Here is a 14,096-nt window from a genome sequence, read left to right on the forward strand (position 1 = left end):
ATCAATGTGCATCCACTGATCCAATTGGGCATCTCTTCCCCCTCTAATGTAACAAGCTTTATGGCTCCACTTGATGATATGTCGTGAATGACAAATGGGCCATTACTTCTTTAATTTTTTGGGTGTTGTTTCAAGATGTAGACCAACACATAGTCTCCCCTTTTGAGCTCCTTATTAATCACATGTTGATTGTGAAATTCTTTCATGCGTATTTTCTTAGCATAAATGCTTGCGATAGCTCATAAGCGTGTCATCTTAGATGACGTCTCAGTTGTGACTTTGGTTTTTGTTTTTCTTTGTTTCTTGGGATTTTTTGTCTTTATTGAAGTAGGTGGCATAAATCTCCTCGTGATCTTGTCTTTGACACAATTTGTTGCTCCTACGAGCATCAAATATTACGCTTTATTCCTCATAAGAGGCATAGGTTTTTCTCTCATTTGCTTTTGTTTCCTCACTTGCTTTGCACGATACCTTTCTTATCTTCTAGATTTGTTAGGAAAGTCGACAAAGCCACATTTAAAGGCCACGAATCTTCAATAAAGTATGTACATGACAACAACTACAACAACCACTTTCACACATGTCACAATGTATATTGTACCATTTGATCCCATACATCAAAAGGCGCATAAAGCTAGGATATACTAGCATTTCACATTATGTTCGTGCCACATCTGGCACCATGGGCTTTCACACTAGGCATAAAACTATAATTTGAGCCTTCCTTGCTAGTGAATTGGCATTGGCCAATTTCCAAGTGGTTTGATGTTCATCTTTTCAATTACATGCCACAATTTCGATCAAACGATGGCTCGGTTTGTGAGACTGAGCATCTTGCAAGAACTGGTGGACCAAAAGCTCAGCCAACATGTCCATGCCACAAGTTACAACAGCGCAGCTGCCAGCCGCGGTGTGACACATGCTTCTATAGGCCTTGCCCTTTGGCCAAGCAACTCATGAGGCTGGACATTTCATGTCCTCTGGCAACCCAACTCGAGAATAGACAGTGGCAGTCGCAGTATGCCAGCTACTTCACCTGCCGTGCTCTCTCGTCCCTCGAAATCGATCCGCTCGCCCTTGCTCTGGATCATTCTCACAGTCCTTCTCACAATTTTTGTGGTGATCCTCTTCACCACCTCTCTTCCACAAAGTCTTTACAGCAGCATATCTGCAGAGGCGACCACATTCGCGAGATCGACTTGCTCCTCCCAAAAGGCAAGCATCCAGTGCAATTATGCAGAGGGAAACTGGGTTTTCGAGCAAGCGAGGGACCCTTTGTATGGGGAGGCCTGCCCATTCCATAGGAATGCATGGAATTGTGGAAAGAATAAGCGACCGGGCTTGGACGACATATACAAGTGGAAATGGGTTCCGCATAGTTGCAGCTTGTCTGCCACGGAGCCTGCACGTTTCTTGTCATCCTTTCGGAACATGAATTTGGGTTTTGTGGGTGATTCTCTCAACGAAAACCTGCTGGTTTCGCTGCTCTGCATCCTTACATCTGCTGATCCAGGTGCTCGCAGATGGAAAAAGCAAAAAGCTTGGCGTGGCGCCCACTTCCCCAAGTACAATGTCACTGTTGGTTACCATAGAGCCGTTCTTCTTGCAGACTACCACGAGTAAGCGTTCGTCCTTCTGTTGAATCATTCATCAAACTAAACCTATATTTTTTTCTCTTGTTAGCAAGAAAAAAACAAGACTCTTATGTTATTTTGCAAATGAGGTCTCACTGCCAAGGTTAGATGTTTCCTCCTGCATGCTACCTCTGTAACCGGAGTGCACCATGTGGCAATGAAAAAACAGCTGGAGTTAGAACTTAAACAACCCTTGACACTTGAGCACAGTACCCTTTTGGAAAGTATTGGCCCCTTAACTAGGCGTCCTTGGCAGTATTTCTTCATCTATTGACAACTTTAGAGTTACAATCGTCGATGTGCGCACACACTTCCTCTGAGTCTTTGTCTAAGTGCTGCTAGCCTGTCCTTCAGGCATTGGCCCCAAAAGAAACTTTTTAAAATAACAAATTTTTAAGTGCTAAAAACACGAAAAATCACTTGTTTCAATAATTTACCCCAAAAGCATAACAGGTTGCCTAGAAAGCTCCTCAACATAAAATTGCTAGGTCATCTCATCCCCATTGTACAACCTGCCATTTGTGCCACAAATGCGTTGCGTTTCACGTGGGTGTGTTTGTTGGCTCCTTGCTGGCTTGGCTCTTCTCCTGCTCTTCCGGTCCGGCTTGGTGTGCAATGTCACCAAGTCATGACTCATGACTTAAAGGAGTATAATTACCCTTGATGTCACATGCACATGGCTCTGTGTGCCACGTGGACACGCTTCATCGACTTCCAGAGCCAATTATGTACCTATCTCTAGATAGGAGTTTCTAGAATCCTAGGAGAATTAGTACATGCAATTTTGTGAGCCTGTTCGTAGGACTTGCATGTTTGGACGAGTACATTAAATTAGGTTTTCCAGCTTTGGAACCCTCTTCCATAAACGGTTTGTACAAGCGTTTTGACAGATGTTATACTATGGTGGGCATTTGACATGACTTGTATAATTTTAGGTTAGAGGAATCCGAAGAGCCATTCCGCGCAACAATCGGATTTCCAGGTTGACAGATGTGCAACCGTGTCACCCAGAAGCTTTGCCTAGACATTAAATCATTTCAAACGATTTCTTTTTTGGCTGCTGTGGACCAACCAACTCCCGATTGCAGCAGCTCGATGTGCAACTATCCATTGGATCACGGTGACTTGCCTCGGCTACCTGCTGTCCCACAAGCGCTTCCAAAATCCTGCCAAGAACTCGGATGTGAGACCCTCCTTGTGCTAGTGAAGCTCTGCAACTGGATGAGTCTCTCTCCTTGCTGTCAGTATATGCGGTGACCCAACCGAGTTGTGTACTGGAAGAAAGGAATCTCCGGATGATCGGTTGGGGTAAATGTCAGAGTGAGCAAGGGAGGTGGAGAGAGAGAGAGACAATGGCGATGGACACACAAGAGACAGACGAAAAAGGCTAGCAAGCCCCAATAACTCCAGATGTCAAAAATTGATGTGTACAAGATGGCAAGATATGAATGGGAGAGTGCATCCCCCCCCCCTCCTATATATAGGAGAATAGGGAGTAGGTAGGGTAGACCAGAAGCCCCAACGACCATGCACAAAAAAATACCCATGAATGTGAAAAAAATGGAAAAGGACCAGAATAGGTCCGGCCGGGCAAAGTGCTGAGCAAAACCCTTTTACTTTGCCCCAAGCTCGACAAAGTTCTGTACTTTCATCAATCGTGCTTGGGTCAGTACCCATGCAATCTGGAACTAGTCCTGCTTTCATCTTGACTTTTCGTCCACGTTCCTCAGCTGCTCTCGAACTCTCTGGCTTGTCTTCAATCTGTTCTTGTTGTGCCTTTTTAGGGCACTTCGCGGAGACGTGCCCATGTTCTTCGCATCCGAAACACTTCCCCTCTTTGATGTAGTTGGGGTCGTGAATCCTTGTCTTTCTTTTCTTGGGAACTCTTTCTCTTGCTACTTTCATTATTAGAAGTCTGTTGGGTTCTCTGAGTCAAGATCTCATTAGTGGGGTAAGTCAGATTGCCTGAATGTATGGCAAAACCCCGTTTTGCATGATCCATCAATTCTTGAATAGAATTTGACTTTTGTTCCAAGTAGTAGTCTCAGATCTCTGTAGGAAGTCCGCAGCAAAACCGCTCAATCTGTTCTTTAAGCGAGACCTTCTTAACTGAAGAAGCTGGTAGAAAAGAGCTCCAAAATCTCTCGCAATACGATTCCAAAGAATCTCCCTTTGTCATCAGAAGATGATTCCAAGCAGTTCATATATCTCGTTCGTACTTCCGAGTCAGCCAGGAAGAAATAAAAAGCCTTTTGAATTTCAACCATTTAACCGGAGCTTCCTTTCTCAGTAGAAGGGTGGACCACCATGTTCGAGCATTTCCCTTGAAGAAAGAGATAGCCCTCCGAATCTTGGAGTGCTCTGAGTAATGTTCTCCAGAGAAAGCTATGTCAAACTGCTGTATGAAGGCCAAAGCCCTCAGAGCATCTCGAAATCCAGAAAAAGAGTCAAACTTAATTGATTGTCCACCTTCTTTGAATTCTCTTACTTTCTTGCTTTTATCTTTGAGGAAGTCATATTGGTTGGCTTTATATAAATGCTTCTTCTTTGCGTAAAACATGTGATCATCGGAGTCCGAACTGTTTTGAGGATGAGTCCTCCGTAGAACTGTCAGAAACTGGGCGAAATTTAGGCTTCTTTGCCTTTTTCTTGCCCTTTCCGAAGCTTTGCGTTTTGCTTCGCTTTTTCCCTTTCCTGTCTTCTTCGCTTAGAAGAGCTAGAAGAACTGTCAGAAGAAGACGAAGAAGAAGAACTGGGTAGTCCTTAAAATCGTACACGCTTCTTCTGCTTTCTTGCCGATGCAAAAGTAGATTGACGACCCAAATAACCCGGGAAGTCAGTTCCTTTCTTCTGCTTTTTGTCGTGCTTTTTGGCTTTATTATTCTCGTCCAAAAGCCGGCTGATCTGTGTCTCAACCACCTCTTCTAATTCTTGCTTTGTAAACATCCTCGGAGAAGGAGGTTTCTTGAGTGCTAGTTTGATGGGTGGCTCTGTGGCCTTCTGCCAACGGGGTGTGTACTTCTGTGAAGGATTACTGAGTCAAATTTTGCAAGTTTTGGATCCTTCGCAATGTTAATCATCATCTTTGTTGCGTCGTCAACCAATTGTCGACGTTCCATTTCTTCAATCTCAGCTTGAGTAGGTCGAGGTGGGCCATATTCTTCCTCTGATTGCTCATGAGAATCTTCTCCGTGATCTCCTCCCGCATTCGCAGATGCAGAAGAAGTCGATAGATCTCCGTTGGAATCCATAAGTGTTGCGAGAAAAGGATCGGATTTCCCGGTAGAAGAAAAATCGGCCGTGCTCTGATACCACTGTAACAAACTTGGACACCCCAAGTCAATATTCTACCGCGACACAGCAGAGATTCACTTCAAAACAGTTCACACTTCACAATTTAGTCGACATGGGCCGGCGTAGTTCCGTTGCCTAGAGATATTGGCCCCAAAGATTGGCACCCCTTTCGGTATTTCTTTTTGTGTTAATCTGTGTTCAAAGTACAAGAGAGTGGGTAGGTGCTCACTCTCAGACTCTGCGTCCAGATGCTCTGAGAAGTGAGGCCCTGCCCACTTATCTATTGATACAAGGGATGCCCAAAAGCAGAGCCCCAAAAGCAGTAGTTTAAAAGCTTCTCAAAATAAAGCTATAAGCCCCAAAAGCTGCCATCAAATTTTCAGCCAGTGCAAATCCGTATAGCCCGCTTTTTGCGGAGATCCGTATGTTGCCACGTCAGCCTGTTAGTGCGTTTGGCGCCGCAAAATCCGGAATTGCTGTACGCTGCTGCTGTACCGTCTGCCACGTGTCACTGTGTCTGGGGTCTGCTGCCACATCACCCATTTGTGACAATTTCTTTTGAAGAAAACTAATGATTTCCCAAGTGGTACCTTCTTCACGTCGGTCTTTCCACTTAATTAATGCTTAACGAGGCACATGATGACGAGTACGTGAATCATGATAGTCTAAAATGTGCTCGGATTCACGTGGTTGGGTTGGAGGTACAATGAAATCGACCAAAACCTGATGGTCAATGACATTGTCGTCTCTATGCAAGCGTTTATTGTAACAGACTTGGACACTCCAAGTCAAGAATCTACCGCGACAGCACCAAATAACCACTTCAAAACAATTCACAATTCACAATTTATTCGACACTGGCCTGGCGGAGTTCCGTGCCTAGAGATATTGGCCCCAAATACTGGCGCCCCTTTCGGTATTTCTTTTTATATTAATCTGAGTTCAAAGTACAAGAGTGTGGGCAGGCACTCACACTCGGACTCTACGTCCAGATGCTCTGAGTTGTGAGAGGCCTGCTCACATATTTAAAGTTACAAGGGATGCCAAAAGCAGAGCCCTTAAAGCTGAAAATCAAAAGCCCATAAATAAAGCAAAGGCTCTTTCTCTCTCTTGCTTATAAAATAAAGCAAGTTCCAAAAAGCTGGCCAATCAAAAGCTTTTAAAATAAATCAGAAGCTTTTTCTCTCTCATTCTAATCGCCCTCGATTACGCCTGCAAAACAGACAGAGGCCATAAACCGTCTTAACGGACACTGACTGTTAGTACCTACGTACTAGGAACACACATCTAGCACATGTACCAATCAACAGTCACATCACACGACAACATCACATGACATTCAACATTCATTCGGATCTTAGACGATGATTTATCGGCAATGTAACTAGCAATCGCATCTAGATCCAGTCGGGACCTCATTGATGCCCGATTGACTAACCCCTATTGTAACCATGTCTACTCGAGATCAATTAGACCAAAATGCTGCAGTCATTTCGTCTATCAGTTCCTGCACTTAAAAACAAGTCAAGAACAAATCAGTTTCATATTCCTGAATTCCATTTCATAAAGTCATCCAGCAGAATATTGTCAGCTCTCAGTATCCCTAAAGCTCAAAGAGACATCAGTGACTCTAGTATTAAAAAATCAAGGCATCTGTTGCCAAAAGAGCCGAGTAACTCCCCTCTTGTGCAAACCCACTGCACCAGATCTCCAGCCAAGCTGAATACTGGGTTCCATTTGGAATAGACTATGCTAAACCAAAAGCTTCAAGGTAAAGATTCACATTCCGAGGAATATCTGCTAGGTCTTCCTCCTCCATTCGTTTCGCATCCAATGCGAAGTAGGTCTTGAATTTAACCAAGAACCGTCAGTTCGCTTTACCTTCTTTCTTTCTTTTGTGCCAATTTTTGTCTCTAGAACGAGTATCTGCTCGTTTTTGTCCAATTCGGGTTGCACCTTTGGCTTCCCATCATCGGGCACATCGCCTTCAAAAGGCTTTAAGAGACTCACTTAAAAAAAAACATTGTGAATCCTCCAAGTATTCTGGCAGCTTCAGTCCACAGGAGATATCATTTATCTTTTCGGAAAACTTGGAAAGGTCCACACTATGTCATGCTAAGCTTACAAAGAAGCCACTCCTTTCCCTTTTGTTTTCTTTCTTAGTCGTGCCTTCCTATAATGTAAGAGCACCCAATTCTTCTCCTTCAATTTCAAATCGCAACAATGGCGATCTGCTGCCTTTTTCTATCTTTCCTCAAATTTCTGTAAAGCCTTCCGGACCAAGTCCCTCGTGAACTGGTCGGCTTCAAAGAAAAGTCTTATCTTTCGCGCCAAGGAAGGGTAGAACCTTCGTAGCAAATTCAAAAATCTCAAATGGCACCTTCCCCATCAAAGAGTTAATCGTGTTTCTGTAGGCATATTCCACCAAAGGTAAAAACCTTTCCCAAGTAGTCTTCTGATCCAACAAAGAAGACTTCAACAAATCTAGTACCATTGAATTAGCAATCTTTGATTGCCCGTCAGTCTGCGGGTGGAACGAGAAGTGCAACCACGGGCCTATGTTCTCCCAAATAGCCGTCCAAAACAATCTCGTGAACTTGGGGTCCTGTCGGAGACAATCGTCTCAGGCATGCCATGTAATCTGAAGATCTGGGCAATTAACAATCGTGCCCACGCTGTGTTCTCGAGAGATGAAATCCATTGCAATACTTTCCCAGGGGTGAGTGGGTATGGGTAAAGGCTGTAACAATTCCTGTGCTTTATGCCTGTCAAACTTGACCTTCTGGCATACCAAGCAACTGCGCACAAACTCGTCCACATCCTTCTAGAGTCTCGGCCAAAAGAAGTATTCCTTTACCCCTTTCAAGGTGGTAGCAATGCCGCGCTGACTCGTATAAGGCGGACAGTGGCATTCGGTTAGAACCTTTTCCCTCATCGGTTGTATAACGCACAACATGGTTTTCTTCATCAAGTAGCCATCCCGAATGGAATAGTCTACTATCGCCCCTTTATGTATACATCTGCAAAATCTGTTCTGTGGCGTAGTGACCGACCATATCCTCGAAGTTCCTATGATGTATCGCGGAAATAGCCAGAACCAACGGCTTGCGGAACAAAGTATTTGCCACCAATTTCTTCTGTCCCTGCACATGGACAATCCGGAAGTAAACCGTGACAAGAAGTTTTGCCCACTGCATCTGCTTTTTCCGATAGTTGCTTCCTTGACAAGAAGTAGCGTAAACTCCCATCATCTGTGAAAAACGTAAAATCGGCTCCGAGTAGGTAATGTCGCCACTGAATAAGAGCATGGATAGCCGCCAAAAGCTCTTTCTCACCAATCTGTGCTGTCATTTCCGGCCTTGAGAACAATCGGCTCTTGTAAGCAATGACATGGCCTTCTCGCATTAAGACCGCACCCACTATGACCACAAGCATCACAATATACTTCAAATGACTTTTGCAAGTCCGGCAAAGTCAAAACTGGTCCCGCAGTCAATTTCTCTTTCAAAGTCTGAAAGGCAGTCACCTCTGTGGGTCCCCACGAGAAAGGGACTCCTTTCTGTGTCAAGATATGCAAAGGGGAAGCAACCTCTGCAAACTTTCGAATGAACCGCCTGTAGTATGAACACAGTCCCAAGAAACTTCTAACTTCATGGACATTCTTCAAATCAGGCCAATCACTGATAGTCTCTATCTTGGTCGGATCCATCTGCACTCGTGCTCTGCTGAGACAATGTTTCCCAAAAAGTGTATCTCTGGTAGGAAAAATTGACTTTTCTTTGCATTAATCACTAACTTGTGATCTCGTAATGCCTGAAAGACTTGAAGCAGATGATCTCTATGTTCTTCCTCATTCTTGGAGAAAACAATGATATCGTCAAAGAAAGTGCCAACAAATAGCCTGTACTCTCTAAAAATCCTGTCCATCATTCGGTTAAATGTCGCAAGAGCATTGGTTAAGCCAAAAGGCATCACCAAAAACTCAAATAACCCAAAAGTCATCCTACAGGTTGTCTTGTAGACGTCTTCCCGCGCGATTCCAATCTGATGATATCCGGTCTTCAAATCAATCCTGCTAAAATACGAGGATCCTTGGAATCTGTCGAGTATATCATCGATCCTAGGAATCGAAAATCTGTTCTTGATGGTGATTTTGTTGAGAGCTCTATAATCGGTGCATATTCTCCAAGATCAGTCTTTCTTCAAAACCAACAACACTGGAGAGCAACACGGTGAAGTACTAGGCTGGACAAGACCCTTTTCCAAGAGGTCTTTCACTTGGTTCATAATCTCTTCGTTGTGGGCTCGGCTCACACGATAAGGTGGCCGGTTCGGTGGTGTGCTTCCTGGCATTCGTATAATCCTCAGGACGAGCGGGTGGTAACTCGCCTGACAAGCCCTCTGAAAAGCAATCGGCATGATGTGGAGAAAATCTTGGTGTTCTTTTGTTCAAGTCCAAAACATATTCGACCTTTATCCATCGTTCAGTTCTCTCCCCCAAAAAAATGAGTAAAGAAACTGAAGTTCATCAAGTACAATCTTTGAGCCTTCATTTGTCAAAGTCGCTTTCTCTGCCCAGTAGTCATCCATGGCGTTGTTGTTGTGGTACCAAGGGATTTCGAGTAGAACGTCACAACCTCCGAAGGCAAATACGTAAAACTTCTCGTGCCCTAAACACCCATTGCAAACGAAGTTTGCCAATGCTCGGTGTAATGGCAACATCCCGTCCGGGTGCCACTCAAACTACCTCCGCCTGTGGCCTCAGCCTATCGGGCGTAATTCCAAATCGAGCCGCCGATTCATGAAGCTGGCCTTGGCTCCTTCAAAAGAGCTTCCTGATCTTTCACTTTGCCTCAAAAGAAGCAAAGTTTGTACTTTCATTCATTTGATTCGGTTCAGGCCCCACGCAATGTGGTACCAGTTCTGCTTTTTATCTGCCTTTTCTGCCACGTCTCTCAGCTGCTTTAGAACTTTTTGGCCTTTCTTCATCCTGTTCATTCGGTGCCTTGCTAGGGCATTTCGCGGAGATATGCCCAGTTTCCCCGCATTCAAAGCACTTCCCCTCCTTTATGTAGCGAGCCCGCTCCTGAGGAGTAAGCTTGGGTCGTGCATCCTTCTTTTCTGGGTTGCTCTTCCTCTTTCTACTCTCATTTGTCGAAGTCTGTTCAGCTCTTTGTGTCATGATCTCATGGTGGGGTAAGTCAGACTGCCAAAGTGGATGGCAAAACCCCGTTTCGCATGACTCATCAACTCCTGAATAGAAGCTGACTTCTGTTCCAAGTAGTGATCTCGGATCTCTGTAGGTAGACTCAAGGTATACCGCTCAATCTGTTCCTTGAACGAGATCTTCTTAAATAAAGAGACGGGTAGAAAAGAGCTCCAGAATCTCTCGCAATAAGCGTCCACTGTATCTTTCTTGGTCATCCGAAGATGGTTCCAAGCAATTCGTATATCACGTTCATACTCTCGAGTCAACCAAGAAGAAATAAAAAGCCTCTTGAATTTCAGCCATTTAACTGGCGTAGTCTTGCTTAATAGAAGCGTGGACCACCAAGTTCGAGCATTCCCCTTAAAGTAAGAGGCAGCTCTCCGAATCTTAGAGTGCTATGAGTAACGCCCTCCCGCGGAAGCGATGTCAAACTGCTGTACAAAAGACAAAGCCTTCGAAGCACCAGAAAACGTGTCAAATTTAATTGACTGTCCACCTTCCTTAAACTCTCGGACTTTCTTGCTTTTGTCTTCCAGAAAGTCATACTGGTTGGCTTTGTAAAAATTCTTCTTCTTTGCATAAAAGTTGTTGTCGTCAGAGTCTGAACTGTCTGTAGACTAGTCCTCTGTAGAACTGTCACTCACGGGGCGAGATTTAGACTTCTTTGCCTTTTTCTTGCCCTTTCCGAAGCGTTGCTTTTTGCTTCGCTTTTTTTTTTTTGCCTTTTCGGTCTTCTTTGCTCGAGTCAGATGAGCTAGAAGAACTATCAGAAGAAGAAGAAGAAGAAGAAGAAATGGGTACTTCTTCAAATCGAACACGCTTCTTCTGTCTCTTTGCCTTTTCAAATGTCAACTGACGACCCAAATAGCCCGGGAAGTCAGTGCCTTTCTTCTGCTTTTTGCCGTGCTTTTTAGCTTTGTTTTGCGCGTCAAAAAGCTGAGCAATTCGTGCATCAACCACCTCTTCTAATTGTTGCTCTGTGTACATCTTGGGAGTAGGAGGTTTCTGTAACAAACTGTTGACGTGTCAAAGCCCTGAAGAATGGAGCCAACTTGCAGATGTCGGCCGAGGGACCTAAACCCTAAGAAGAACAAGGAACAGAAGAAGAAGTCCTACCAACTTATGGGTACCCCGTCCGATGGGGCCCCAAGTGACATAAAGGAATAAAATAAAGCAGGACCCGCACACACGCAAAAACTGATGACGTGGTGTAACAGACTTGGACACTCCAAGTCAAGAATCAATCACGACAGCACCAAATAACCACTTCAAAACAATTCAGAGTTCATAATAGATTTGCATTGGCCCGGCGGAGTTCCGTGCCTAGAGATATTGGCCCCAAAGACTGGCGCCCCTTTCGGTATTTCTTTATGTATTAATTAGTGTTTAAAGTACAAGAGTGGGTCGGGTTCTCAATCTCAGACTCTGCGTCCAGATGCTTTGTAGAGTGGGAGCCCAGACCGCTTATTTAATGATTACAAGGGATGCCAAAAGCAGAGCCCCGAAAAGCTTCAAATCAAAAGCCTAAATTAAAAGCAAAGCCTCGTTCCTCTCTCAAACTCTCTCTTGAGTTTTAAAATAAAGCAAAGTCTCTCTCTCTCTCTCTCTCTCTTCTCAAATTGCATAGCAGAAAGCTTGATCTTTGGCTGTCGTAGAATGCGCCGCAAAAAGCGGGCTCAGTCGTACGGTGCCACGTCATCACGTTCCCTGCAATTTCCGGGATTCAGCCTACTGCCCTAGGGTTAGGGTTAGGATTTTTGGTAGTTTTTAGGGTTAGGGTTAGGTTTCTGGCAGATTTTAGGGTTTGCAGGTTTAGGGTTAGGGTTTCCAGATTTAGGGTTTTCAGCAGCAATCAGGGTTAGGGTTTCCCGCATGCTCTCGGGCAGACACGTCATCACTTTGTGACATACCCCCCTATTGAAAGCATTGTAATCGCCCTCGATTACGCCTGCAAAACAGACAGAGGCCATAAACCGTCTTAGCAGACACTGACTATTAGTACCTACGTACTAGGAACACACATCTAGCACATGTAGTATATACCAATCGACAGTTACATCACATGACATCACAGGACATCACTAGATATCACAGGACATCACATGACATTCAACATTCATTCGGATCTTAGACCATGATTTATCGGCAATGTAGCTAGCAATCGCATCTGAATCCAATCGGGACCTCATCGATGTCCGATTGACTAACCCCTATTGCAACCATGTCTATTCGAGATCAATTAGACCAAAATGTTGCAGTCATTTCGTCTATCAGTTCGTGCACATAAAAGAAGTCAAGAACAAATCAGTATCATAATCAGGAATTCCATTTCATAAAGTCATCCAGCAGAATACTGTCAGCTCTCAGTATCCTTGAAGCTCAAAGGGACATCAGTGACTCTAGTATTCAAATATTTGAGGCATCTGTTGACAAAGGAGCGGAGTAACTTTCCTCTTGTGCAAACCCACTGCACCAGATCTCCGGCCAAGCTGAATTCTGGGTTCCATTTGGAGTAGACTATGCTAAACCAAACGCCTCTAGGTAAAGTTTGACAATGTGAGGAGTATCTGCTAGGTCCTCCTCCTGCATCCACTTCGCATCCGATGCAGGATAGTTCTTGAACTTAACCAAGAACCGCCTTCGGACTTTACCTTTATTCTTCGTATCCTTATGTGCCAAAATCTGTTCAGGAACAAAAATCTCCTCGTTTTCTTCCACTTCGGGTTGCTCATCAGGCTCCCATCATCAGACACATCACCTTTGAAAGGTTTGAAGAGACTCACATGAAATGCATGGTGAATCCTCCAAGTGTCGGGCAGTTTCAGTCGGTAGGAGACATCATTTATCTTTTCAGAGATCTGGAAAGGTCCGTAGTATCGCATACTAAGCTTTGCAAAAAGCCTCTCCTTTCGCTTTTGCTTTCTCAGGCGTGCCTTCTCAAAACGTAAGAGCACCCAATCATCCTCCTTCAATTTCAAGTCGCGACGATGGCGATCCGCTGCCTTTTTTTGTCGTTCTTGAGATTTCTGCAAAGCCTCGTGAACCTTGGCAAAAGCCGTATCTAAGTCTTGCGTATACTCATCCGCTTCAAAATTCTTATCTTTCGTGCTTAGGAAGGGTGGAACCTTCGTAGCACCTTCAACAATCTCAAATGGTGCCTTCCCCGTCGAAGAGTGTATCGTGTTATTGTAGGCAAATTCCACCAAAGGTAAGTACTTTTCCCATCGAGTCTTTTGATCCGAGATATAAGACCAATAAATCTAAAACCACTGAATTGGCAATCTCAGATTGCCCGTCAGCCTGTGGGTGGAACGATGACGAGAACTGCAACCGCGTGCCAAGGTTCTCCCAAATTGCCTTCCAAAACAAACTCGTAAATTTGGGGTCCTTGTCAGAGACAATCGTCTCAGACATGCCATGTAATCTAAAGATCTGGGCCACAAACAGTCTTGCTAAGTGATCCGGTTTGACTGTTTTCTTTACTAGAATGAAATAAGCCTGCTTGCTAAATTTGTCAATAACAGTCCAAATACCATCGTGACCACTCTGTGCTCTCGGGAGATCAAAAGAGAAATCCATTGCAATACTCTCCCACGGGCGGGTGGGTATGGGTAAAGGCTGTAACAATCCCTGTGCTTTATGCCTGTCAAACTTGACCTTCTGGCATACCAAGCAACTGTGCACAAACTCTTCTACATCCTTCTTGAGTCTCAACCAAAAGAAGTATCTCTCTACCCCTTTCATGGTGGTAGCAATGCCGCGGTGACCCGTAAAAGGTGGACAGTGGCATTCAGTCATAATCTTTTCTCTCAACGGCTGTGTAACGCACAACATGGTTTTTCTCATCAAGTAGCCATCCCGAATGGAATATCCCGCTACTGTCTCCCCATTCCGTATCCGTGTGAAAACGTCTGCAAAATCTGTATCTGTGGCATACTGGTCGACCATATCCTCGAAGC

At 44.5% G+C, this 14,096-nt stretch overlaps 1 protein-coding gene across 1 annotated transcript in view; it reads left to right on the forward strand.

The window, feature by feature from the left end:
• Positions 1-895: 895 nt before the first annotated feature.
• TBL12 (trichome birefringence-like protein (DUF828)) overlaps positions 896-14,096 on the forward strand; it is a 103,834-nt gene continuing 90,633 nt past the window's right edge. The window contains exon 1 of the mRNA XM_086500437.1: positions 896-1,619. Within this exon, the coding sequence (XP_086356563.1) occupies positions 1,021-1,619 (599 nt within the window). The 5' untranslated portion in view covers positions 896-1,020. The remainder of the gene's footprint in view (positions 1,620-14,096) is intronic.

Source organism: Adiantum capillus-veneris, chromosome 25, assembly GCF_014529385.1.
Source record: "Adiantum capillus-veneris isolate H3 chromosome 25, ASM1452938v2, whole genome shotgun sequence".
Classification (NCBI taxonomy): Eukaryota; Viridiplantae; Streptophyta; class Polypodiopsida; order Polypodiales; family Pteridaceae; genus Adiantum; species Adiantum capillus-veneris.